The sequence below is a fragment of the Lampetra fluviatilis genome, chromosome 15, assembly GCF_964198595.1.
Source record: "Lampetra fluviatilis chromosome 15, kcLamFluv1.1, whole genome shotgun sequence".
Taxonomy (NCBI): Eukaryota; Metazoa; Chordata; class Hyperoartia; order Petromyzontiformes; family Petromyzontidae; genus Lampetra; species Lampetra fluviatilis.
Window position 1 is genome coordinate 12,640,854 of NC_136289.1, and position 26,785 is coordinate 12,667,638.

A 26,785-nucleotide genomic window follows, 5' to 3' on the forward strand; every position below is an offset into this window, starting at 1 on the left:
GCGTCATCTCCTCGGTCCGCATCTTAGTTGAGAACGTTCCTTCCCTTGGCCACCGCTAGCGTTTGTTCTCGACTAGTGGCCATCTTCCCAGCTAGTGACTTCTGACCAACCTTATACTGGTAGGAACCCACTGGTTCCACCAGCCCACAGGGGATTATTGTGTCCGTCCGTCGTGCAGGGAGGGGCTGGTTACCCTGTGGTGCCCTTATAAAACTCAACGTTTAACCTACTCACGCCGGCTTGTGCCCGCCCTCAGTCGGGCGTATTTGCGGAATACATCATGCCGCCGTTGACCCTGGCCATTGACCAAGCAACCCAACGTTCCTACCAGTTCCCTCCGCAGGAATGTGTTTTACCTTTTGGCAGTGGACAATTTCGAATTACATTTATTACATTTTAACGTTTAAGTTTCAGCAGGTGACAACAAAAAAAGAGCCCAGGATAGCCTCTATATTTTATACTTGGGTTCCTAGGAACTATAGGACTCGTAAGTCAATCACAACAGTGTGTTCTGGGGTTAAATCTCGTAGGTATGGTCAATTTTCTTATTGGGTTAGAAAGTGTAGGTAGAAAATGCATTTTTAAACATTCATTTAGCGTGATGAAAAACCAAAATCAATTGACATTTTTCACGTGATAACTCCATTTGATTGGCTGTTTGTGGAGATTTAGTTTGTTCTAATTACATCATGCCGACACAACCCAAAAAGAAAACCAATAATGAATCAAGACCGCTTCATTAAAAACAAGAGTAACCCTTTGGACACCAAAGATGGACAAATGAAAAAAAAGTAACAAAACTAAAAACACCACCACAGGAGGAATTGGTAAAAGCCCTTCAGCACAGGTCGGCTCGAGCAGTTTTACATGTTGCTTTCTCGCCATTTAATTTTCAGCATGCAACTCTCTATGCTGCTCAGGGCACTTTGCAGCTTTTGTTCCATGTTATTCATTAATGTTAACATTTCTTACCCGTATGTCATAGCATGTATGGATTAAAAAAAAGTCTTATTGCTGAACACTGTTGCTTTTCATTATCAAGTTCACCTTGCCCAAAAACATTTTCCAAAAGTACTGACGTGGTCAATTATTTTAAAATGTATTCTATACAAGCGCTGCAGTGCTTGACCTATCATATGACATTATAGGTCAGAGGAACCGAGTTCCCCCTTTGTGTAAAGGAAATAACAAGCAGATACTGTGCGTACTTTAATATATTTTCCACAAGTTAAGGGGGATTGCCAGACAGTCAAATTACGAGGCCTCCTTTATTATTTCCCACAAAAGGAGGTGCTCCATTTCACGATAAAAACCACAGCCTATAGAATAACATAGAATGAAAAACACACAAGATGCAAAATTTAAATGCATGCACTGCATATGTTTATAGGTCAATATAGCTCCAAGTGGAGTAGTAGCGCAGTGGTTATTGTATTCTGTTAACCTGGCAACCAGAGTTAACTTCCCAGCCATGGCGAACATCAGGTGGAATGAAATACCAGTCCAAGGTTCCCACCCTTCAACCCACACCGACCAGCATTAGGTGAAGTTTGGTCAAAAAACACCTTCCACAACCGACACTGCAACAACACCGGATCCAATGGATTGGAAGCATGCTGCATAAAATACTTATTGCAGAATTAAAATAACGATAGAGTCCTAATATTTAGATGCATAAAGCAACCTACTGCCGTTTACGGGGTTCTAAATTTTGCCTCTTCTGGCATTTCCCTTCGAAAGCAAGAGGGACTCGCATAACAGGATATAAACACAAGCATGCATGAGGAAAATGGGATTCAGATCTTTGTGGAAAAACATTCGAAAACCCCAGGACACAAATCATGTTTCGGGTGAGGGAGAGGATGTTTAAAAAAAATTCACAAAGGTAACTTATTGCCCTTTGCAATATGAACTTTTTTTTATCAAGTTCTCAGAACAGAAGAAATAACTGTTGATCTTGTCAAAGTCGTGAACACATTGGATCTACATTAGCAGAAGAACTTTTGACTAAAATGTTTGTACAGAAAGTAACCAACTTGGTGTAAATTCTGCAATTTTTTTAAAACGAGACAAAACTGATTTGAATAATCATTCGCCTCATATTGCATGCATGTAAACTATTAAACAAGCCCACCAGAAAACTAAATGGTTAATTTACAGTAACCATTCACAAGAGCAAGCTGATTTTAAAAGTGTATTTTTCTGCTAACGGCCACAATAAAGCCATTTTAGAAACAAATAAATATCAACCACAATTACACTTAGCTTGCCGACTATGCGAAGGCATTTCATTTCAGGGAAAACGCAATCAGTTATTGAAGCTCACAAGCCAAGGGTATAGTAAAAAATAAGTCAGTTTTAAAAATAATTCAGTGGATAGAACTTAGCCGACGTTTCCTGCGAAGCACCGAGGCTCTTGACAGGAAACCCTAAATCACAGCCCCCGGCTGCAAGGTCCAGAGGGAGGCAGGAAATATTTGGGAGTCTAAAACCAGAGAACGTACGCATTTTTTTTTGTTTAAACCATTTTACATAATTACATAAAACCCATCAAAAAAAAGTGCGCAAAAAAACTTACCGTAATATTCTTTAATGCCCAAGTCTTCCGAAAACTTTTACATTGCCACCATGAGTAGCCGTATTCCCAAGCGCTTTTCAATTTGGTGTGTCACGGACCAGCGGAAGACACCCAACTGCACTGTACAGCATCTAAAACAATTCAGCGTGTGCTTTGTGTGTGCCAGAGAGACTGTCTACAGCCAGTTCCTGTGTACGATGGAAACAGTCCACAGCAGAGGGCTGGGTCTGTTGAACCATCGCTTCCTGTCGCTGGATAAAGATGTTCACACGATTCGAGTTGCAGCTTTTAAAAAAATTGGGATTTGTGTTTAAAAAACCACGCCGAGAGCATTGCTTAGATGTCGAATGACAGACAAAGCAAGGCAATTCCGTGACATTCCGTGCGCGACGTTGAGACATGTCACCCGTGAAAACACGCATGTTCTCAGAGTAAGATCAGGCATCTTGTATGTCTGAAAGCAGACATCACCTTCAAGCTGTTTACTTACAAGCAAACTTAGATTTCCATGATTGTAACCCAGTATTTAAAAAAGTCAGCTGCAGTGAGAGGCAATGTTAACTACATTGCAATCATGAAAAAGATGCATCCCTGCAACCACTTGCTCCCATCAATGTTGGCAGCAGGGTCTCCCCACAAAAGGCAACTCCTTTAGAAGCTGGTATTTTTGCCTACCCTTTCATACTGGCCAGACTTCTTGGAAGAGCTGAACGTAGTAAAACACTTGAACCCCCACTACATGCAACACTGCCAAATCGACTGTGGCCTACCCATTTATTTAACCCGCTGGCTGGACCAAGTTTAAAACTACCGAATAAACCGGCCCATCTCCCGATTTGCAGGTTTGAAGCGTCAACCATTACAATCACGGCATCATGCCACAACTATAAAAGTAACGCTGCAAATTACTGAACACATTGTACATGTATATACACACACACACAGGTCAATACAACTGAACCACATCGTACACATCCTGGGCTCCCTTGAAAAAATCCAATAAACTTCCAGTATCAATGGAGTTTACCAGATTACAACCAAGGATCCGTCATCGTTGATGAGAAGTCACCGATATACATTACAGTACTAAAATCAGCAAACGGTTGTATCTCTAGAAATCACTAGACAGGCTTTGGGCAATGGACCACAGACTTCTTGAAATCATATTGCTGGATATCCCAAGTAAAGTGAATAAAATGAAAAAACACATTTAATTAAATACCCCATTCAAGTTTCAGCACCAGGATGCAGAGATTTGTTTAAAACCAGCTCCCTCGCAGCAACCACAACACATTCAGTGCGAAACCACGAGACACTCAGGAAGTGAAAACTCTCAAGGCCAGGTATGGCCTTAAGAAAAACACAAATGCGTTAAAGCCCCAACAATCCTTTAAAAAAGTGTCAACAATACTCGAATTTGGAGAGGGCTTTGGGGCCACTTCAACACCGCCACACGTCTACGCCGGCCCTCACCTGGCTTCGGGCCTCGCCCGGTCCCTTGTCCGAACGTCACGCAGACGACCACTCGTAAATCGTCTAATGACCTCCATTGGAGCAGCCCAGTGCTCTTCTTCCTCTGCAGTACCAACGAAGGGGATGATGACCCCCGCGAGAAAGACGGCGGCAGTGGCGAAACTGCGAGTTGGGACACTAGCAGACACGGCCCTGCCGCAGGAGTTTTTTGGGGGATTAAGCGTGGACTATCATCGTCCGCCGTTTTGCTGTTCGGTACAGGAAGACGGAAAAGGCGGCTCTATACACGTGCCAAAATGCACTACCGCCCTGGGGCACGGCCGCCAAACCCGCAGAGGCATGCTTTCCCATCCTGCCCTCCCCCACCTTGCGATAATATAGCAAACTCTGCAAAAAAAAAATGTGCACACAAGAGCAAGAGACGGCGACCACAGCTATCCTACAACATGCATTAAAAATGTATGTGGCAGCCAATGGAAATTAAACAAGTTTGCTTTCGATGTGACGGGTAATTAACTTTTTTAAAAAGACGAAGCAAAGTGCGGAGCCAAAACGATTTTCAGCATTTACTTTTCACCAGTTCGGCAAAGCATTTGTTATTGCAGGATCGCTAGAGGCGCTACGGCAATTAAGAAAAATGCACAACAGTGACCCATAACAATTTCACGGCATTGACGCCAGAATGCAAGTGCCAAGTTCAATAAGGTAGAATATCGGTAAATGTAAAACGAAATAAATAAAAATCCCACCACAAGTCATGGGTGGTGGTGACATTGTCCATTTGGTAGCGACCTCCGCCACTTGTTGCAAAAAGTATCGATTATAATCGATACCGTTTGGCCGGATTGTCAATAATTAACTCCGGGTGTCTAACAGTTACATTGCCTCCTAGGCCCATGGTGAAATTGCCCAGAATCGAGACGAGTACAATCGAATTTTGGAAGCCAAGCAGGGTTTTGAGCCTGGAAGGTGCTTAGAAAGGGTGACACCACCTTGCACGCGAAGTTGTTAGAGGCTACTGGAGGAGCCGTGCTTGGTTGTGGGCAGCAGAGGGCAGTCCAATAAATCGAATGGGCCTAATATGCTTAAGAAGATTTATTTATACCGAGGAGGAATCCAAAGAGCTATAAAGCGGCTTCAGTGGACGTTAACGTCAGGAACCAAACTTGCTAATTTTACTCAAATTGGGACCATGTGTAAACAAATCGTTGACCTCTTTACTGGCAGACCAATGCCCCAGGTTGTTCTTGCAAATGAGATTACCCCGTTCTCTTTAGTTCACTTCATTAAAATAAAAACCTACCTTGGAATCAAAATTTGGCTGGTCCAATAAGATACAAGTTGTGCTTTAAAAAAATTGACTCTAGTACCAAAGTTTATTTTTCTTATAAAACTACGATGCAAGCGGGGCTGACAGATCCTCGCATGCAACGAATGCAGAGTTGTCATAAATCTGCAACGTGTGCGTGCCTTTGGTGGGGGGGGGGGTACATAGATTATACTGTACACACACCCACGGTGTTATTGTAGAAGCACACAGCCACCCCCACCTCCTCCTGTGACTCATTGTTGAAGAATAACCCAGTAATTAGACGCAGACGTGACATCAGCCATCATTTGGGTACGGGGGGGGGCCGAATTCGTGCCCGAGGCTGAACAAGGAGAAATTTTTTTCAGGAGTTCGTTCCCCGAGAATGCACATGGGCGTCTTCCGCAACCGCCGTTCTATAAAACAACAACCCTCGCTGTGCTTGGGAGATTGTTGCAGTTTGGCAAACACCAACTAATTAGTCACCAGGAACGTGTTCGGGGCCAATTAGAATGTTTCTCAAGTGGGAGGAATGGAGCTGGGGAGTGCTGCACACTGTGCATGGGATACCAGGGATAATAATAAAAAAAAATTGCCGAATTTGCCAATAATTAATCAATGACACTTCATTTGATCTTCCAGTATTCTGCCCAATTTTGTCAACGGCGAGACTCACCCCACATCATTCTACAGTACAAATCGCATACAGATAGAATCCAATTTACACTGTATTTATGTAGATTTTCACATCACAGCGTTGGTGTACGGTGTTTTTTCTGCAATATTTTGCTGTCTTTTCTTGGATTTTCTGTTTGCACTTAGTCACATAGTCACTTTAAGATTTTTGTTGTTCATGTTTGTTTTTTTTGTTTGTTGCGGTTGCACCCAATTCAAGAGCCGAATGGCTCACAGGGCTATACCTAATAAATGAACTTGAACTAACTAGTGGCACAGTGGTTAGCACAATGTGCAACAGACCAGGCCACAGTTATATTCCCAGGTATGGCAGCAACAAAAAAAATCAGTGCTTAGGAAGCGATCTGGACTCTCACCAGGTAATTATACTGGTAGGAACGAAGTGAACCAGCCTACAATAGATTATATCGTCCGTCCGATGTCCGATTAGGTGTAGCAACATCGCCCCCTACTGCAAACACTTGGCAGGACCCTACAAAATCCTTAACTCTGAGGCTTTCCTGGCTAAACAAAGTGTCATAATACATTATGTTAATATTCTTTGGTTATTCGTTCCTACCAGCCCACCCCGCAGGGACCTGTTCTGTACTCCCTTAACCGCACTACCGTGATATATAGTACGGTCAAACAATCACCAGTGCTACTGTTGGTGTACAGAGGGTCGTCATTTCAGAAATGGGTTTAAAAAGTACTTAATGTACAGCCCTTTTGTTCAATCCACTGCCGAGGGCATCCTTGCACCAATGAAGGCCCATAGAAGTTCCTTGACCATCCTTAAAGCTGGTCAAGTGTGGGTTTGTGAAGGCAGCAGGAATAAACAGATGTGGGAGAATACTCGACAAGCACTGTAGAACCATGTAAATTGCTGGATTACTCCGATGTTCAAGTCACAGCCCTCTAGTAGCCTATAAGAACTTTGGATGCAGGCTCAAAACACAGATTAGCTTCCAGAAATCCGATGGCAATTTCACCATAGGCCTAGGAGGTAATGTAACTGTTGTAAACTATACGAAGCATTACCCTAAAATGTTATACAATGTACATTACACATTTAATTTTCTACAGCTGAACGAATCCATTACATTAAAAACCGTAACGTGTAGGTTTTAAAGGGCTTCTTCAGTTCTTGAATGCATTAATGAATAAAATACAAATTTGGGACAATTTTTTAATTGCATCAGAAAGACAAACCCATCAATTCACACACCTCTGAACCTCCCCTACTAATTAAAAGAACATACCCCCCCCACCGTCTTCTTTCCCAGATTACACCTAAAAATGTACAGCACAATCTTTTGAGAATTGGTCATATTTTTTACATCGGATTGGCAAAATGGTTTATATAAAATTGCTTTAACATTCCAGCCAGTAGTACCTTCTGGTCGAACATAAGCCAGTTTGCAAACATCAGGTGGACAATACCTGTGCATGCCTGCTACCAAGTCATGAAGGTGCTATGAAAGTGAACATTGAAACCCTCTTAATGTCCAAGGTTGTTAAAGTGCAAAGGAAAAAAATCAAAATCCAAACAACAAAAATCCATAGTACCGTCATTACATAGACTAATAAATTATTGAATCCATCCAGATATGTCGCACAAAGATATATTGCAGCTCACAAGGCTCCCGTTCCTTAATTTAAATTACACCTGGACCGAAGCCCAATTATCATTCACCATCTATAATACGCAGTTGCCAATTAGCAAGCTGCTGCTGCTTTATGCATACAGCCAAAAACGGAAACGGAATTCCCAACCAGTTTTAATATTATACCTGTACATAGTCCACATTTAAAAATAAAAAAAATCGCGACAGTACCATGCCAAATTTAAAAAAAATTTACATTTTGCTATTACAACTGATCAAATGGTATTGCAATACAAAACGTACGTAAAAATGTACAAAACCACAACACACCACGTTTCTCCCCAGAGCGTAACACCAAAACGGCTTTCCGTGCTTATTTTATTTTAAGCAGCGTGACGTCCGGCTGGACACGGCGTCCCACCAACACAGACTTGCGCCGTCTGAAAAAGGGGAAGCCATGTGAGAATGAAACGACTGGCCGGCAAATGTCAGCCACGCTCCTGGCGTGCATACAGCAGGGGCATCGAGTCGAGAGGAGACGTAGGAGACCGATCCTGGCGGGGCAGGGATGTGCCGGTGGCAACCTGGGCCCCGTGGGTGGGCACAGCCAATGCAAACTGCACAAAATTGCCTGCTAGGGATCCGCCTGCGTAACAGCCGCTCAAAAAAATGGCACGAGACGAGTATATTTTTTATATATACACAATCAAAATGTGGAAAATGAACACATATTGTTCGTAGGAAATGTTACATTTCGATTTAAAGCTTTCCTGACTGCAGGGATTCATCTTCTTGGTTCTTTCAGTAAAGTCATGTAGAAGGGAAATAATAAAACAACAAAACATAATAAAATACAATTCTCACGACGTTTCAGCCACAACGCAAGCAGCCGTCCTCAGGTGAAGAACAGATCTGTCGGAAAGACAGCGTCTGAATTTTATTATGTTTTATTTTTATTATTTTATTATTTCCCTTCTACGTGACTTTACCGAAAGAACCAAGAAGAGGAAATGTTACATTTGCTTTGTTTGCGCTGCAACACAGCTTTGCGCATCCATATTTTTCTCAGGGCTGAATCTCAAACAATAAAAATACTGGCTTGTGTAACAATTCTGCACGGATAGTCGTTGCTGCGGTGCTTGTATGCAGTGGGGCGTTAATGAAGCGGCAAGAAAATTTATTTTGCGGGACTTGCTTCACCTCCGTTCTGATACAATTTATTCCGTCCGTCAAACTTGTCAAATTAATTATTCCTCCCCACGCACTGCTACCCCCCACCCAAACTGCACGTGCTCACCCTTTTTATCGGTCCACAAACGATCTCACCCCGCACGTACACATACGAACAAAGCATTAACAGACTGTGGGAGCAAGTGCTGTTAAAGCGAGCATCTATGAAGGTCGGCGTGGCACACGAGTGAGTGGGTGGCCAGCACCACGCCCAGCCACCTTTGTTCCCCCAAGTGACAATGTTTACACACCGCACCAGGTATTCATTTGAGGCCGAGTAGACCTAGGGGAGGCTCAGGACCTGGTTAGATAATCGTCACCTGGCATTGGCCGTGAGCGGGAATTGAACTCCCGGGGCTTGCCAGGTTCGTAGCACAGCATGCAGAGCGCTCTGCTGCCACTCCACGCGCGCTGGGGCTCACGCGTATTGCACGCGGGAGGCCGGTCCGATACAGAAGGCTGGCCGTGCATGGAGAGGGCCCAGGAGACGTGCCAGACATCCCCTTCGAGGCTCCCATCGGACAAGCCGCGCGCGGTGCAGCAAAAGACTGAATTATTTATCACAAGTAAACCACGGTTTTTACGGAGGACATGTTTGGATGAGGCTCAATAGCACGAGTTTTAAATATGATCAAGGGACACAACATGCTTAAGCATGCTTCAGCAGCGTTTTCGTATAAGTGATAAAGGTGACGCTGGCACCCAACAGCTCCACTTCATTAAAGTGTGGTAAAAACGTTATGCGAGCAGCTTTCATAGCATGTAATTTGACAGTACATGTTTAGACGAGGCTTAAAGTATTGTATTTTATCAAATAATACTACAGCTTGACTCTCCAAATTATGCATTAAAGTATAAACCTGGGCTTCAAAGTAAACCCTAATATTTGTGTAAAGTAAAAGCTTAGTCAATGAAAATAAACCTTTACATTACGAGACCTCCTTTACCAGTGGCAAAATATAGTAATAGGTTTTTACCCTTTCAATTGGTACAAAACTGACACCTTTATACAAGGGATCATGTTTGCAATAACCACAACACAAGCAGTCAAAATGCAAACAAAAAGAAACAACTCTGATAATGATATGCACTGCCCTTGAAGTTGATTGGTCCACACCCGAGACAGCTTTTCTTAGAGCCTAGTCTCCATTGGTGTTGGACCTGAGGACGCCAAAAGGCGTCAGTTTTTGTACCAGTTGAAAGGGTAAAAACTTCTACTAAAATAAACCTTGTGATATTGTTATAGGACTATTTAATCACGGAACTTGGGTAAAACTCACGTGCGGTTTTACAGCTGTGCAACCATTTCTTTAGGACCGCTTTGTTTAGTTTGTCAAATCCGACACCGATTAGCATGGTTGGCTACATACGATGCGAAAGGAGTTCAAACATAGATAACGAAACCTGCTCATGTGCAGTAGGCAAGATGTGTTATTTTCTTTGAACCGATCTACGTGACTTTACCGAAAGACCCAAAGAATAAACCATGGCTTGTAAGCAATTATCTACACATTTTAGAAAAACGTGAGAAGCGGCAACACATTGGTTGGCGAACAGAGTTTGTGACGGCTAACATCGGTGACGAGCAATTATCGTCTCCCGAGGTGCCGGGCAACAAAACCAACATCACCAATACCTGACGAGCAGAGTGAAGCATAGTCAAACATCGCCCACCCCCCCCCCCCCCAGGACAACATTATGGGTAAAACTATAAATATTGACAACAGTACAACTAAATTAATATTATCTTCACAAACCGACAGGCAAGATGAGCCAAAAACAAAATGACAAATGCTTTGCAACTAATATTTCAAAGAAAATTCGCATCCAGGTATTAAAATCGAAGGGAGCAAATCTTGACACGACCATCCAGGAGTTGACGGCCTTGGCCAATAAACTTAGTGCTTACCCTCGCGAAACTCATGTGTTTGCACCTGCACAGCCAAGAATTGAAATGAGAGACTCAGAGCAGCCGATCGGTGGATAAGCCAAAAAAAAGTATGAAAAAAATAGTTTTTACCCCAAGACAAAAAAGGCTTCCCCAGTGGCAGAGCATGGGGGTTGGCATGGATCCTAGTGCAAGAATTGAGAAAAAAAAATTGCACCACCCGTGTCATTCCCCCACCCCTTTATTAGCACAACATACAAGACCCTCCAGCTCGGTGTTCTTCATTGCAAGGCCAGTAAGGCCACCTGGCGGCCCCCAGTGGCCTCGAGTGCTGACCCCCGACAATACACAACATTTGAAAAACACCCTTTGTAGGCGGTGTGGCGACCTCACACTGGGATGTCTTATCGGGGAAAGTGAAAGTTAGTGGAGAACATCGCTCCAGCTTGTGGGGGACACCGCTTTCAAGTTTCACCGTCTGCACTCTCGACAGCCACGCGCTGCAGGGAGGGGGGGGGGGTCCGATCCCTTTGCGCACGAGCGAAAAATGCAAGAATAGGAGGGAGAGATGTAGTTACCGGGGAACAGGCTCCCAAGTGCCCTCCATGGAGAGCGCGAGGAGGGTCGGCAACTTTTCCACACGACGCTCCGGTCCGCGCACCACCGCCTTGGGCTCCGCACGGTCACCTACGCCGCGGTAGCGGCACAGCATCCTGCGGGCGAAGCAGCGAAGCAGCCAACGCTGGACGGGCCAGGGCCTGGCGTCCGCGCTCGTCGCCGAGGTGGCGGCGGTGGCGGCGCTTCCCCCGTGGCCGGTGGTGCTTGTCGGGCCGGTGGGCCCAGGGGTGGCAGCGGCGCGATCCACGCGATCGTGCTCTGACTCGGAGTAGCCCGATGCTGCGCGCATGCCGTGCGCCCGCGCTTACTGCCGCCCGCACCCCACACAGAGGGGCATCACCACTTTCTGGAGGAGCACACAACCGGAGGGACTTTTTTCTTTCTTTCCTCCCCCATCTACAGATGGTCCCTGCAGGTTAATTTTTTTTGGTCGAATGACCTTTAGGTGTCTGGCCTGGCATTACCACTACCAGGAAAGAGAGAAAAGCACAACCGATCCCAAGAGGCCTAACATTTGCACGGTACAATGAAAGTCGGCATGGTACGATACACTTTAACATAATTTCAACATGCGCAGGAGCAGAACACCTTATTAGTGTACGTGTCCGCCAAAAACACATTTCTAAATCGTAAGCAATCTTTTGGGGATTGTATTTGGCTCAACGGTTTGGTGTTTTAGTCCAATAATTACAAATTGCTCCAAATTCATGCCACAAAAAATTCAAATGTATTTTCATGCAACACAAAGCTCCACATGGTACAGTGCTGGACTATAAAAAGAATGTTACATAACAAAATAGCAACTTGCATAAATGTTTCAGCAGCGAGTGCCATGCTCGAGCACAAATGTTATCAGAATATTTTATAGTAAGGGCGAGCTAAATTTAGGCAGATGGTAGTAAAGACTACCTCAACCTAATCTCCCCGGATCTTCCTGAACCGCAAATGTGGGCCCTGTTGATGGTCGTCATTCCCTGCGGTTTGATCCTCCGACCTCATTCATCCTCCTAAGAATTTCCCCCCCCCACCCAGTCTGGGGATTGTGCGGGTGAGGAGTTGCAATCTGCCACTCGTCTGCCAACTCCTCACCAATATCAGCCCCAACGCCTTCCCTCACACACGGCAGCGCAGAGTATCGATTTTCCTCCCAACAGCGTCAATAAGGCCGCTTTCCTACACGAGCAGTCAATTGTGCCGCATGACTCTCACAACAATAACAGAGAGTGGTGGCCTCATGAATCAAACACGGTCTGCCAACAGACACGGATGAATCTCTGCAAGTGCAGAAAAGTGGATTTTGATTCGTCGTGTAAATTCAGGAGAACACAATTTGCGCCGAACGTCCATCGTGCATTGCTCGGGCAGGGCACTTCAACACAAGGGATGATAGCAGTGGGTCAAGACGAGTGGCAAGCCACAGAATGGAACACATCCGAGAGGACGGTGCAACGCAAAATCAGCTCCTCTTGCAGGTGCCAGTTGGTTTGTTACACACAGGACTGAGGAGATGGGAACGACTTGGGAAGGAATGCATCCAGCAGTGGGTTGACAAACGACACGTCTTATCGTGCCATTTTTCAAATATGAAACCCGTTACTTAAAAAAGGTTCACATATAGGAGTGTTTCAATCTACTTACACTACAGTATTTTAGAAAGTATTTACAAAACGCCAGTGTTCAGTCGCAAATGCCATGTTTCAAAATGTAATGCCACTAAAGAGGCTGTGGCTAAAATATTACTTTGAAAAGCATTTGTAGAATAAGCAACTGTATTTAGTCTGAAGATTTAAAAATTTTAAATGATAACTTGGTGTGAAATATCATTTGTGCTGTAATTGATAAATGCAGTTCTTTGTAGCATACACTTGAATACAGGATGGAATACAGATTCGTTTTCATTTCCTAAAAATAAAGTATCGATGGATGTGCTGTTAATTGTATTTATGGCGGTGTAGTACTTCAAGGCCAAATGATGGGGGTCGATGCAACAATATTCTTTCATTGCAGTAGCTATCAGACCACAGCATCGACCACATCCCACGGGACGGTATATTACTCTAGACAGGTGGTGTTCCAAAGGACCCTGGGGTAACTCAATTAAACTTGTGCGGCATCTAACGGTTTGAACATTTTCCTGGGCAAAACGTGCTTCAGGAGCCAACTGTAAGCAATCAGTTAAAAAAAAACCTATTTGTGACTGGAACGCGAGTTGCATATGCAAGGAGACATTTCAGGTGGGCAAACAGTCTTCGTTTAAGTTCACCCACCTGCCTCGACGGAATTGGCAGTGGAAGCACAACAATACCCCACATGGACACGATGCTTCTTCGCGTAAAAGAGGTGCGGCCCTGCAAGCGATTGCTCAAGCCACTGCTGACGGAAGGCCCTCCCCCACCTTGGGAGGGAACTCGAGGGCACCCCCAACTGGATGGTCATTTTGGCCTACAATTCCACACTTAATTTCAAATGTAGTTAACATGCAAGGCTGTAACATCGTGTTTTTTGGTTAACTATAACCGTAGAGAATTAAGGGATTTTTTGGTGGCTGCTAAATTTAATTATACAAAAACACTAAATGCAAGATTTCTAATATGCTGCAGCTTAAAGGGTTTGAAAATTTAATTTGTTTGCTTTTTCGATGCCAAATGATAAAAGTCAGTTAATTGTAAATTTTAGTGTTGTATACGAGGCTTGTAACAACTCACCTCCCTCGTGATGCCATTCAGGAGATGAATGGTATTTATTTTTGTATAATGCTGGATTTCACACCCCTTGTGGCTGCAGGTCATGTGAGCAAATTGACAACTAAATTCAGTTATCATTACCAACCACACAATTCCAGAATGACCATTCAGTCTAATACTAATCTACCCAAGCAGACTTACACTGCAGGGATTTTTGATTTATTTAAAAAAACAGGTTTACAATCGTGTAATAAAAATCAGTTTCTCATTACAACTATCGTTTTTACTCTAGTTTCTATCGCTTCATTGCTGTACTTTATTTAATTTGCTTAGGTTTGATCATTTTGGCAAGCCAGGTCACTCATGAAAATTAAGACTCCTAGTAATTGGAGTTCTCACCTGAATAAAAACAACCAACTTGACTTCATGCATTATCCTGAGCATCAAGTCATTGTGACACCCTTCCTGGGTAGGGAAAGCCATCCACGGTGGCAGCTTTGACTACAGATATACTAAGAAAAAAATTAAGGTATAGTAAAAAGTCCCTGGGTTGCGGAAGGCCCGACTTTACAGACACGCTCCTATGAATCGTGTAAAAAAAATCATTTTTGCGTTAGTTACACAAGCAGATAGTTCAGCGCGGTGAGGTTGTGGATGAATACGGAACGAGCTGCTCCACCAGAACGCCACCTTCACCGCACCTTACTAGGATTAAGGAAAATGGATTTTTACGCGATTATTTTCATTTTGTAGCATTATGTCATGGTTTTCTACGCTTATAACTATTTTCCCCATGTTTCTATTGCTAATTCCTCCTCATTTTAAGTTATTTCACGAGTTATTTACTGTTTGTACTTAACACAATTACACTTCCATTGTTTGCGATCTCAGTCAACAGCAATCTAAAGTCTAGGCCTGGCCTAATGCACGGTAAAATACCATTTCAGAAGAGACCGCTTTCTGTTAACGATTAATATTTCAAATGTTGTGTGGTATTCATAAATAATTGGATAGTCTTAGGTTTAATTATGGGTAGTTTTAGAGTAGATCGATTAAAATGAAAGAATCATGAGGAAGTGCAGAGCGTATGTACAGCGATACGATACAGTACCGAGAGAAAACGAACTAGGAAAGTTGGGGAGGAATCGAACAACCATTTTCGGCTATGGGATTTTATCTTGATTTTTGGGGAACTGTTTAGTTTCAAGATACGGAAAATTCTGGGTACGGACTTCTCGGGAACTGTGGACTGCCTGTAGTATATTGTACCTGGGAAGAGAGGAATACAATTTAGAGCTGGGATAAGAAATTGATTATTCTACCATTTTTCCCCATTCAATTAAAAAAATAAAAAGGTGAGCTTAAAAGCCAGTTTTACACCAAAGTGGTTTAGTGTGCGTAGAAAATGCTTGGGTGTTAAACTTGTTTAAAACTTAAAATGTTTTTTTTTTTAACTTACAAATATTCAACATAAAATGTTACAAAAAGCAAGTTAATTAGGAGCACAGTAATTAACAAAGCTTGTTCATCTTTAATGTATTAAATCACCATTCAATGTTTATAAAAACCTCCCCACCACCTTGGTCACCATCCTCAAGGTCCGGTACAGACATGCCGTCCACCACACTCCTGCACAGTAACCGATCTCATTGCGCGAGCTCCACGGTGGTCACTCTGGGCCACGTGTCCCTCTCTTTGGCTGCGACTCGGTCACAAGTTATTGCCCATCGTCGCAGTCTTACCCCAAGCCCATATTTACTTTTCCTACTTGGTCAATATTCAATGTCCGATTGTTTTTCTCCCAGTGAAATTCCAAGCATGCACCTCCCCACATGATTTTCAGATGTTGTTCCATTACCTTTGCAATTAAAAAAAATGTAAACGTTATTTGCAATGAACGTACGCGGTACTGTAATTACCCACCTATTATTTTTGGTCCGTTATTCACATTTAATTTATGCAGCTCGCACAAAGCAAAATAGGTTTACAGGGTCAGACATCACATTAGGCCACAATCTGGCAATATCCAAAAATTATATAATACTGTACCATATTTGCAAAAGCAGAAAAAGGCAATTGTTCACCTGGCACAGAAATTCACTCGTTTAAAACATTCTACAATGGCTGTATTCGAAATTGCAGCAAAAAGTAACAATGAAAATCTCGTAGTAACGTCACAGACATTGATGCCCACCGATTGTTATAAACAAAGGGGCGCATGCAGACCTAGCGGAGGGAGTGGGGGGAGAAATGTACCAGGGGAGAGTGTTAAAATGAGATTGCACCAAAATTGTAAAAGGTGTATTTACAAGATGCCCCCACCCCGAGCTAACATGTATCTGGGGCCCCCAAAATGTCTCAAGGGCCAGGATGTACTGTACACCGTCTCACTGTACCATCCACATGCAAATAATATTAGAAAGGGAAGTCACAACACCACAAGAGCAGATATTTATCACAAAATGCAAATTTTAAATGGATGTTCTGTAGATAATAGCTTACAAATCACTCGAGTTAGCTGTAGAATTTCTAAGAAAAAAAATCTCATCTCCTCTATATTGGTCACAAGATCAAATATTTGCAAGTCAATAATTTTTTTAATTAATCGACAAAAACCCACCTAGAGAGCAGGTGGAATAGCTTTATCCCACCCCCATACCCAAAAGAACATACATTAAAACAGAGAGGTTGGCAAAGTCTGTTAGCAGGAGCAGCACACTAAAAATTGGATACCAAAATGCCACGCGTGTTGGCGCTGGCAATATCTTACGCAAGAGCCAATGTAAACACGGTGCACAAAAACACCCGCAGAAGCAATAAAGTCACAGTATTAGAGTGCTTAATCTAGCAAAGAAAAAAATAAATCACAGCAGCTTCCGATATCATGCCTTTAAGACACACTTAAACGCAACCAAGAGCGTACAACTCTACCAATAAAAAAAATCGCACGAGACAATAACATTTGCCATCTCACTGCCATTACAATTTTCAACAAAAAGGAAGCCACAGTCTTACCCACAATGAAAGCACGCTGGCCGAACAAGTGGGGAGTCTTCGTACAAAAAAACCCACAAGGAAAAAAACCACTGCCGGTCATACAAAAAAGCGATACTTTAGGGTGCAAGCATTAAAAAAAATAACAGATTATCTCAGCCGTGCCGCCACAAATTGACCAGAAGAAAATGGCTTGTTCGCCCCGTAAGCTTCCCACGGCAAACAAAGAACGGGGTTGACGCTAGGAGCCCGTCGTCGTCACAGGACTGAACGAGTTGAGCTGCAGGGGAAGATCCCCCCCCCACGCACTTTCGCCAAAAAAAATTTAGCGCAGCCCAGAGCCCAACAACATAATGCCCACACGACACCTTGGACTGGCAGCTACATGCGCAAGGTCTTACGTGCGCGCACGCGCTTTACACGTGCGTACGTGTGTAACAGCGAACAGCAAGCACTCCACTCGCACGCTGCTCCTGCCGCTCACATGTAAAGGTTCGTACAGTATTGGGAATGCCTACTGTACCTATGGGTTTAACCCTGTCAGTTCACGCTAGGCTTTGCTGGAGAGGGCAATGGCAGCAGTCGCTTAGTTATTTATTTGGCACGCCTCTTATTTCCTTTCTCATCATCAGCCCCCCACGGGCTGTCAGCCTGTTTAATAATAATAAACTCCACGGATGGCAGCCAGAATACAGAAACAAGGACGATGCAGTTTTCCTTCACCAAAATGCGAGAGAAAACATGACCGTCCGTGTGGCTCAGTGGCCTCTGGGTAACATTTGGCAAGTGGCACATCGTGACACAACAACGCTAGCGTTGTTTTGTGCACAACGCAAGTACCCATCGTACGTCACGCATGGGTGGGTGAGACAGAAGAATAATAATACTTGAGATTGTCTGCAGGCAAAGACAAGGATGCTGGAGAATGGAACACGTACACAGTAGGACTCCCAATAATTCATCAAGGCCTGAAATGTGCATAATTTGGGAATCTGCGGGAGCGGAGACCGAAAACAGATTTCTGAAACTCTTCCGGGACCAGCTCAACTTCTCCAATAATCCACACAGCGGATTAACAACTTGTGTGCCGCGCCAACCTCATCAGCTGCATATATTTTGTGGATTAGAGTCGCGCGGAATATGGAATCCAAGATATGGTCCCCCACTATACCACCAGATTATTGGGGTTGGATCTGCTGTACCTTCCAAGTGCAAAAAATAGAGCACAGCAGATAGCATTGCACATTGAATGTTTGCAATGTAGCTTCTATATTTCACGAAATGCAACATTTTGGCTTGACGATCAATATTTTACAGGTGCAACTGTACTGGTCTTCATAAACAATATAGAATACATTGCTTAAGCAACCAAAATTAAACCTCTTTACAGACATGAAAAACCTTTTTAAAACATCCATGCCAGGCAATGTTTTGTTAACCATTGGCCAATACACAGAACAAAATAGACGAAACAGAAAATAAGTCTTCATTTATCCGTCGCTGCACTTTTTTTCCTTACACAACCAATTGGCCACAGCATTTTGGGAGTACATCATATCAGCAGCATCGATTCAGTACAAGCAAACTCTGGACCCCCGTTTTGGTAAAGTGTCTCGTTAGAAGATGCTTGTGTGAAATAATGCTGGTTACCGACCAATTGTTATAACCAAGGATTCTCTCGATAAAGAGTACCTAGTCGACGCTAAATTATACAATACAAAAGCATAAGCGTCGCTGTGCAGAATATAAATTATATAAGCAAAACAAGGTTGGCCAATGGATTGTGCAAGAGATACTTTTCACCAGCATTGATTTCAAGCAAGCCTGGCTCTGCTGATGAGACACTGGTGGTTGAACCTGGTCCAAAGTTTGCTTGCTAAAATTATGCACTCCCAGAAGGCCATGTGGTCAATCGATGTAAGATACTTAATTAGTGGAGAGTTATGAAGACATTGTCTGCCATTTAAAATTCTAATAATTATTACACAGTTATGCCATGCATATGCAAAAACAGATGATTCTGCCAAAAAAAATTGGATTTCCTATCAAGAGAAGGGGGCAACCCCCACATGCAGTGTGGAATTACTACCTGCTATAAAACATACGGATCAAACATTAAAAATAAAAAAAGACCATGAAAGCTGAAGTGTGCAAGGAAGCATTTAGACAAAAGGGGAGGCTTGTGACTTTAAAAAAATACACCACGTTGGTTACAATGACTTAAACCAAGTAGGCTTGAGCATGGTACATCACTAGAATGGATGGCCAGTGGTCGAGGCGAATGATCAAGCGAGAGCCAAGGAGTAAACGCCTCCGATAAGCACGGTTGGCTACGTACGGTGCAAAAGTACATGCTGTACATGCTTTAGATACGCGCCTGAGGACTTCCACTGAAAAAGATGGATATATAAGAGTAGCGCCAGTGCAGGATCTAAAATGGAGTGCTACAAATTGCTAAATAGTGAGGAATCGTGGCAACTTGGGAGGCCTTCATCCAACAGCAGATTGAGCAGCGAATCGCGATGACCGTCATGTTAGTTGTAGCCCAGAATGCCTAGCTAAAGAAGACGTAGAGTTCTTATTGCAGTGCTCATGTACTTGAAAAATAAAAAAAGGTGTTAAGTATACAGTATAATTTACAATATGGACACGGAGACTATAAAGATGAATGAAATAGTAAGAGTGGAGCAACGAGTTACATTTAATTGGCAAGGACAAAAAGGAAATGGAATAATTGCATTCCCACATCACTAATTAGGAGGCTAACGATTCTCACAGCCTCGCTGCAGATGAGCTGGGGGGAAAAAAAGGGGGCCCATTCTGCTAATGGGCAACCCTTGTCAATCAGAACGCTACAGGAGACAGCTGTAGTTATTAGCCTGAAATATTAATGTCCGAGCAGCAGTACTGTTCATCATCCTATTAATTAAGGACCTAGGTGTCAGTACCCAAGGTATGAAAATAGATCGCAACAACCGGTCAAGGGATGGTTAAATATATACTGTAGAGTATTAAAATGGTATACTTTGAAAAAAAAAAAGGACTGCTAAGACACCATCCACAATTATAAAATCGGCAGGTGACAACCTCCTTGCGTCGAATTCTACATTAAAGGAAAGGCATCAACATGACTAACAGATGCTATTTTGGGATGTTATCATCATGGATAGAATGCATCAAGTATAGCAATACAAAATAAAGTTTAATGTGCATTTTTACTATCCCATCCCCATAACCTCTCTGCATGGGAACACACAAAAGTAATGCTTATTTATCGGTAAGTAATAAAAAAAATACCGAAGGCCATCGCTGGCTCCGTTCAAATGCAAACACAGCTATTTGTGCCAATCGGTCCTGGAGGAAATCCACAAAAGTTCAGCTCGAGGACAAACCCAAAAACAAACACTGCAGGACTAAAATACACCTCGACCATCTCCTCCTTGAAAAGCACACTTTTCATTACAGGAAGTCAAACAATAACATGTTGTACCATACATCTATGCTCACCTGCAACCGGTATGGTAAAAGAACGAGAAAGGACAGACGATGCTGTCAGCAACGCGATTGTGGGGTTAAGGCGACACTAAATCAGGTAACGGTGTTAATAATAATAATAATAACAATGAATGTGAAATTACGTAAAAGGGGGGGGGAGGGAGACATAAATTGGGAACTTATTGTAATTATAGGAAAAAAATCAGGACAATACAATCAGAAGCAGGGGTGGAGAAATAGGTAAATAATGACCTCTCAAAAAAGGAACAATGGTCAAGCCAAATGTATGGTTTAGTTTAAAACTTAAGTAAATTAAGCTAAATATGCACACTTAAAAACAAAGGATGAAACAATTACTTGAAGATCAAGTGAAAAAACATTCTTTATTGTACTGAAATACATTGGGTTACACAATTACAAAAATGTAGACAAATGGGGAAACGTGACAAACAGAATGACGTGAAAACAAACTTGGTAACAATTAATCAAAACGACACATTAAATTACACTGGTCTTTAAAAAAAGAAATGGAAAATAGGTGGCATTTTGGCCAATGGTCCTTCATGGCACATAACAAATAACTTTTATTTTAAAGCAATAATTTGTTCCATAGTCAAAGACTATTGCTTACTTCAGGATAATAAATTATGTCATCCTTTCCTTTTAGGACTGTTTACAAAACACTTACACATTTCTAATTAGATCTTCCACACAGCTGTACAATGGCAATCACCTTTATATTATTGTGCAAAAGCCCTGCAAATACAAAAAAAATCTTAAGTAAACAAAACATAACATTACAACATGACCACGTCTTCGAACACAATTGTGTTGGCCTAAACGGGTACCTGTTTAAGCAGATATACCTATGCATAATGACACATTTCCAAGCACAATCTCATCTCTTAACAAAATAGATCCTCCCTTACTGCACTGGCATGTCAGCTGGTTGAGGTTTGGTTTCTTCTACTAGGCGTGAGAGAAATGTAGATTGCTAAAAGGCAGCTAGTGGAACATCTAACAGCAATTCTCACCAAGCGGTGCTCAGACGACTGACATCCACAGCATTGACTTCACCGACCATGGGATAAGTCTGAAGTCTAGCCTGATCAAGAAATAAATTTAAGGCAATGTAATCGAGATCAATGCTGTAACAGCTATGCAGTACACGGCTAATAAACAGGAAAACAAAAAATCGGAGACGATTTCGCATCGCGCGGCAATTTAAGGTGTTGTATTTCAGAAGACATTTATCATTTCCATCCCACATTAATTTACAAGGTAGCAAGAAAACCTCATGAGACAAACACCTGGCTGCTCGTGGAGGTGAGCAAAAATCTTGCACTATTTTAATCTTTCCAAGAACCATTGCAAAAAAAAAAATCACACCAAGCACAGATTTCTATCCAGAGAAGACACAAAACGAGTGCACACGTGTCCTTTATTATGATCAGTAATTAAAAAAACGCAAAGCTGCAAACACTGCACCTAGTACAATGCTTTGGTTGCGATGTCACAACGATTGTACCTCGGCAGTTGAAACATTGGGTGGGTCTATTTAAAAAAAAAAAATGGCATTTCACGCACGGTGAGATGAAGTGTGGGTACCCTCACCTCTTCGAAAAGGCGTCTGGCCAGTGTAGATGAACAGGCCAAAATAACATCCAGGAGGGGTTCCAAAGAGCTCCCTCCAGTGGAGGTCCTTCTGCCAACAGTGGCTACAGCAAGCAGTTGCAGGGCTGCACCTTACAATTACCGCCTGGCTCGGTGCATTGTATCCCCCCCCTCCCATTGCGAATGCAACCTCTGCCCCTTGATAATGAACAATGGATATTAATCAAATAATTAATAGACAAATAAACAAACCCCACGATGTGCTTCATATTAGTAGACCTCGGGTCGTGTGTGTCATGTTCCAGGTGGAGACTTAATTGCAATTAAAGTAAATAATTTTCAATTCGAGCACAACTGTTAGGCAGAAACCTCCCCCCTTGCCAAGCTGGAAGGGACGTCCGTTTTGGATCAAAAACAGACGCAAGGCAATATTGAACACGGTGTATAAATACAAATGTCACGAATACTTAGGATACATATTATAATGTACATTGTACATGTCCCCCCCTTCCCACCCGTACATCGAGTGCGCTCCTGTCAGTGCCAGATGTGAAAAGCCCAATAAAAATGTACGTACATATTGCATAAATATGCAATATATTGTACGCTTCGAAAAAAAGCAACAAAAGTACTATACGCAGGGTGCATAAAAGCTGTAAATTGTAAATATTTCGTGCTTGCCGTTAGTGTCTACAAAATAAAAATGCTGTAAATTTGTATTATTTTTAAATCTATCAACAACCTCACAAACCCTGATCACACCATCCATGGCTATCCAGCAGTCTAAAATTTGACACCTTTGTCAATAAAGATGTTATAAAACCACACAACAGCAGTGAGAGAATTAAGCAGCAGTAATGAAACAGTGCAAAAACAAAACATCGGCGTATCCTCCTGGTAACGGTTTCTCGCAAACAATTTAATTTCACGCTGCAGTTGTGTACATCTGTTGTAATGTGCAAAGGTCAACCTTTGAAAATGCACTGCTTGTCACACAAGTTTAAATCAAATGTTCGCTGGAAATATTTAACAAAACAAAAAGAAAAAAAATCTTTGTCCATGACCAAACCACAAATCACGCTCACCGGTGCCAAACCTTTTCAAACATGCGCCGGCTGACAAACGAATGTTATCGCCACCCAGTATTGGGCTGTGGATTGTGTGGCACCCTGGAAACAGGAGCAATGCGGTCGACTCGACATCCACCGTTGCCAGTAATTGGCTCCCCTGGGAGGGATGGAACTTGGACAGCAGCCAAAAAAACCGGAAAGCAGCATCATCATCTCGCGAACAGCCGAGTCCGCGTGACGGCAAGCCTTTGGGCAGAGTGCATTTGCGAATAATAACGGCACACGAGCCCAAGAGCCATCGGCCGTGACATCAAAAACACGCGTGAGCTGCATGACAATACTGCGGGGCTTCGGTGTGCGGATCTGTCATCGTGCCCGAGAATTAAGGCTCAAAACTGGAGCAACAGGAAAGTATCTCAAAAACACCACGAGGGATGTGGCGTATATACACAGCATTACGATGGTGAATAGGTCCATTGCTGGGCACACCAAGTTGAGATTAAAAAAAAAGTGAAAAACCACACGTACGCCCACCACTGCATTAGTGCTTAAAAATGCATTTAATTAGGTTCTGATTTTTTTAAAATAAATCACCACGTTGTATGAAATAAACATTCATATGAACATTATTTTTGTAGTTGAAAGTACATTTAATCAGGAATTCAGACCATGCAAAACAGAAAAGAATGTTGGCTGCCAATTGTTGTTCTGAGTTTACTGCATTAAGGAGTGGGTAAGTCCAGCAGTTTCACACCATGAACACAAGTTCAATGCCCAGCCACGGCTAACATCAAACCAACAGAACAGTGAAGGCCAAACCCACAACCAATATGGTGTGGCAAGTCCTTCACACAGCAGCGGCTTAACCATTTATTACAATTTTTATTGCACCACATTTCATTTACCAATCTGCTATCTTGAAAAAAATTATATCATGGATTGGTATCTCCACAAGCAGTACAAAGGGGATGGTAAGAATAATTGCACACAGACTGGTCACCATACCTGTATAAAGATGGGAATCTTACATTAAAGAAGGCTTCGTTGAAAAGGATCTTGAAAACAGCAGTAAAACAACGCGTTCTTAGTCGCATCAAGAAGACCACGTGTTCAATATGGTGTATAATAAGCTACAATCAATTTAATCACAACACGAGTATTCCTTGAAGCACACAATTTAGGAGTTTCACATTAGCAAACCCAGCAGATCTATGTTCATGTTTTGTACCACAGCTGCTCTTAAAATCCCAACAGAAATTATAATAAAGTCGTAAAGTCACACGTCCGCCCGATTGCCACCTGGTAGAAATATGGCACGTCACCCCCTCAGGCGTGGGCCCTTCGTAAACACAGCCGGTGCAGCCGCGCAGTGCCGTATGGCCACATCTTCTTCGGAGTTTATATAAAAGAAAGCTACATGGATTGCATAAGAACATCACACCGTGGGTGCCAGCACTCAATTTAAACACAAGCTGGCCACTCTTTCACACACCGTGCCCCCCTTCTCTGTTCAACACCAAACCACCCCTTTGGGCAATAGTGAGAGGGGGAAAATTTTAGTTCTGCCAATGAGAGTTGGTATTGAGACGCAGAGGATACAGTAATGACCACGTTTACTGGACATCTGTGGAAGAGCTTTATAGCTCATCGGATTCCTCCAACATATATTCCGATTTGTCACCGTGCCATAACCATAGAATGGGGAGGGGGGGGTACACAGGGAGTGGGGAGTCTATTGGTCTATGGGTCTCTGTGCGAGTCTATGGGTCTCTGTGCGAGTCTATGGGTCTCTGTGCGAGTCTATGGGTCTCTGTGCGAGTCTATGGGTCTCTGTGCGAGTCTATGGGTCTCTGTGCGAGTCTATGGGTCTCTGTGCGAGTCTATGGGTCTCTGTGCGAGTCTATGGGTCTCTGTGCGAGTCTATGGGTCTCTGTGCGAGTCTATGGGTCTCTGTGCGAGTCTATGGGTCTCTGTGCGAGTCTATGGGTCTCTGTGCGAGTCTATGGGTCTATGTGCGAGTCTATGGGTCTCTGTGCGAGTCTATGGGTCTCTGTGCGAGTCTATGGGTCTCTGTGCGAGTCTATGGGTCTCTGTGCGAGTCTATGGGTCTCTGTGCGAGTCTATGGGTCTCTGTGCGAGTCTATGGGTCTCTGTGCGAGTCTATGGGTCTCTGTGCGAGTCTATGGGTCTCTGTGCGAGTCTATGGGTCTCTGTGCGAGTCTATGGGTCTCTGTGCGAGTCTATGGGTCTCTGTGCGAGTCTATGGGTCTCTGTGCGAGTCTATGGGTCAGGGATCCAACGGTTTACGGTCAGAGCGAGCGCCTCCGATTGGTTGCGGCATCGCGTTTCAAGAGTGGCGGCGGATTCTTTTATTTTTAAAAAATTGGGTGCGCAATTACAATTGCCGTCAATGGTTGATACGTCTGTGACAACCAATAAATGGTAATTGCAGTATATTTGCGCTATGAAGGGTCACGGCCCAAACCATCGACTATTATAGCCATCCGCTTTAGGGCACTGTTATTTACAGTGTTGTGTTCCGTTATGTGCGCGTGGACACCACTGCCAAGCGCATCATCGGCAAATAAAGTCGGCAGTATTTCTGTACTGGCAGGTACGCGACTTGCCCTGCGGAAGGCATGGGAAGAAGCGTTCAGGGAGATACGGGACGAGACGCCACATGCCCAAGGGAACGGATATATACCCGGCAGATTTTGGACGGAGGCATACCCAGAGAAACGATGCAAACAAAACACCGAAATGAGAGACCTGCACAAGAGGGGACAAGCCAGGGGGGGGGGGGGGGGACAGAACAATATCCATGCGGGACAACAACAAATAAATAAAAACTCCGCTTCACCCGTAAAACAATTCCGTGCAACACAAAGCTCCTGCGGCCACGGTGGCGCGCGCGGGAATAAGAGGGTGGCGGGTAATGAACACCAAAAGCAAGCGACCGCCAACACCATCACCATCACCACGCAGCCAGTCCCTAGCACCAGCGACGAGCACGGACATGAAGCGAGGAGGATGAGGATGATGATGGTGGTGGTGGTGGCACAGAACGATGCTTACTTGCGCCGTCGCATGGCCGGGATGCCGGTGAAGGGCAGCATGAAAACAGAGGTCGTTACTTCCGGGTTGCGAGCACGTGCTTCCGGGGTCAACTTGCCAGGGTCACGGGGCAAGCGCTTTTATATATTTGAGTTGTCCCAAGTGACTCCCGGTGACAATTATACCTGCTGAGGATTATACGCCCACCCCCTACTCCCCCTTGAGATAATTTAACCCAGACGCACCCATTGAGATTCTGCCTGCTGATTATAACCCCCCATTGAGATCATTTAACCCGGTCGCACCCATTGAGATCATTTAACCCGGTCGCACACATTGGGATTCTACCAGCTGATCATAACCCCCCCATTGAGATCATATGACCAGGTGATTCCCATCGAGATTCCACCCGCCGAGAACCCCCATTGAGATAATTTAACCCGGTCACATCCATTGAGATTCTCGCTTCTGATACCACCCATTGAGATGCTGACTT

General features: G+C 43.5%; 1 protein-coding gene across 12 annotated transcripts in view; it reads right to left on the reverse strand.

Annotated features, from left to right (window-relative positions):
- The window catches only part of LOC144936232 (kelch-like protein 5), a 64,990-nt gene extending 38,632 nt beyond the window's left edge, over window positions 1-26,358 (reverse strand). For 4 of the 12 annotated variants that reach the window (XM_078863246.1, XM_078863248.1, XM_078863239.1 and 1 more), the window contains exons 1-2: window positions 17,078-17,528; window positions 11,339-11,724 (exon numbers count right to left, since the gene is read on the reverse strand). In XM_078863246.1, the coding sequence (XP_078719372.1) occupies window positions 11,339-11,667 (329 nt within the window). In that variant the 5' untranslated portion in view covers window positions 11,668-11,724; window positions 17,078-17,528. Of the gene's footprint in view, window positions 1-4,051; window positions 4,194-11,338; window positions 11,725-15,985; window positions 16,050-17,077; window positions 17,531-26,310 lie in introns of those variants that run through there. The other 8 variants (XM_078863240.1, XM_078863245.1, XM_078863241.1 and 5 more) reach the window with 8 other exon arrangements.
- Window positions 26,359-26,785: the final 427 nt, after the last annotated feature.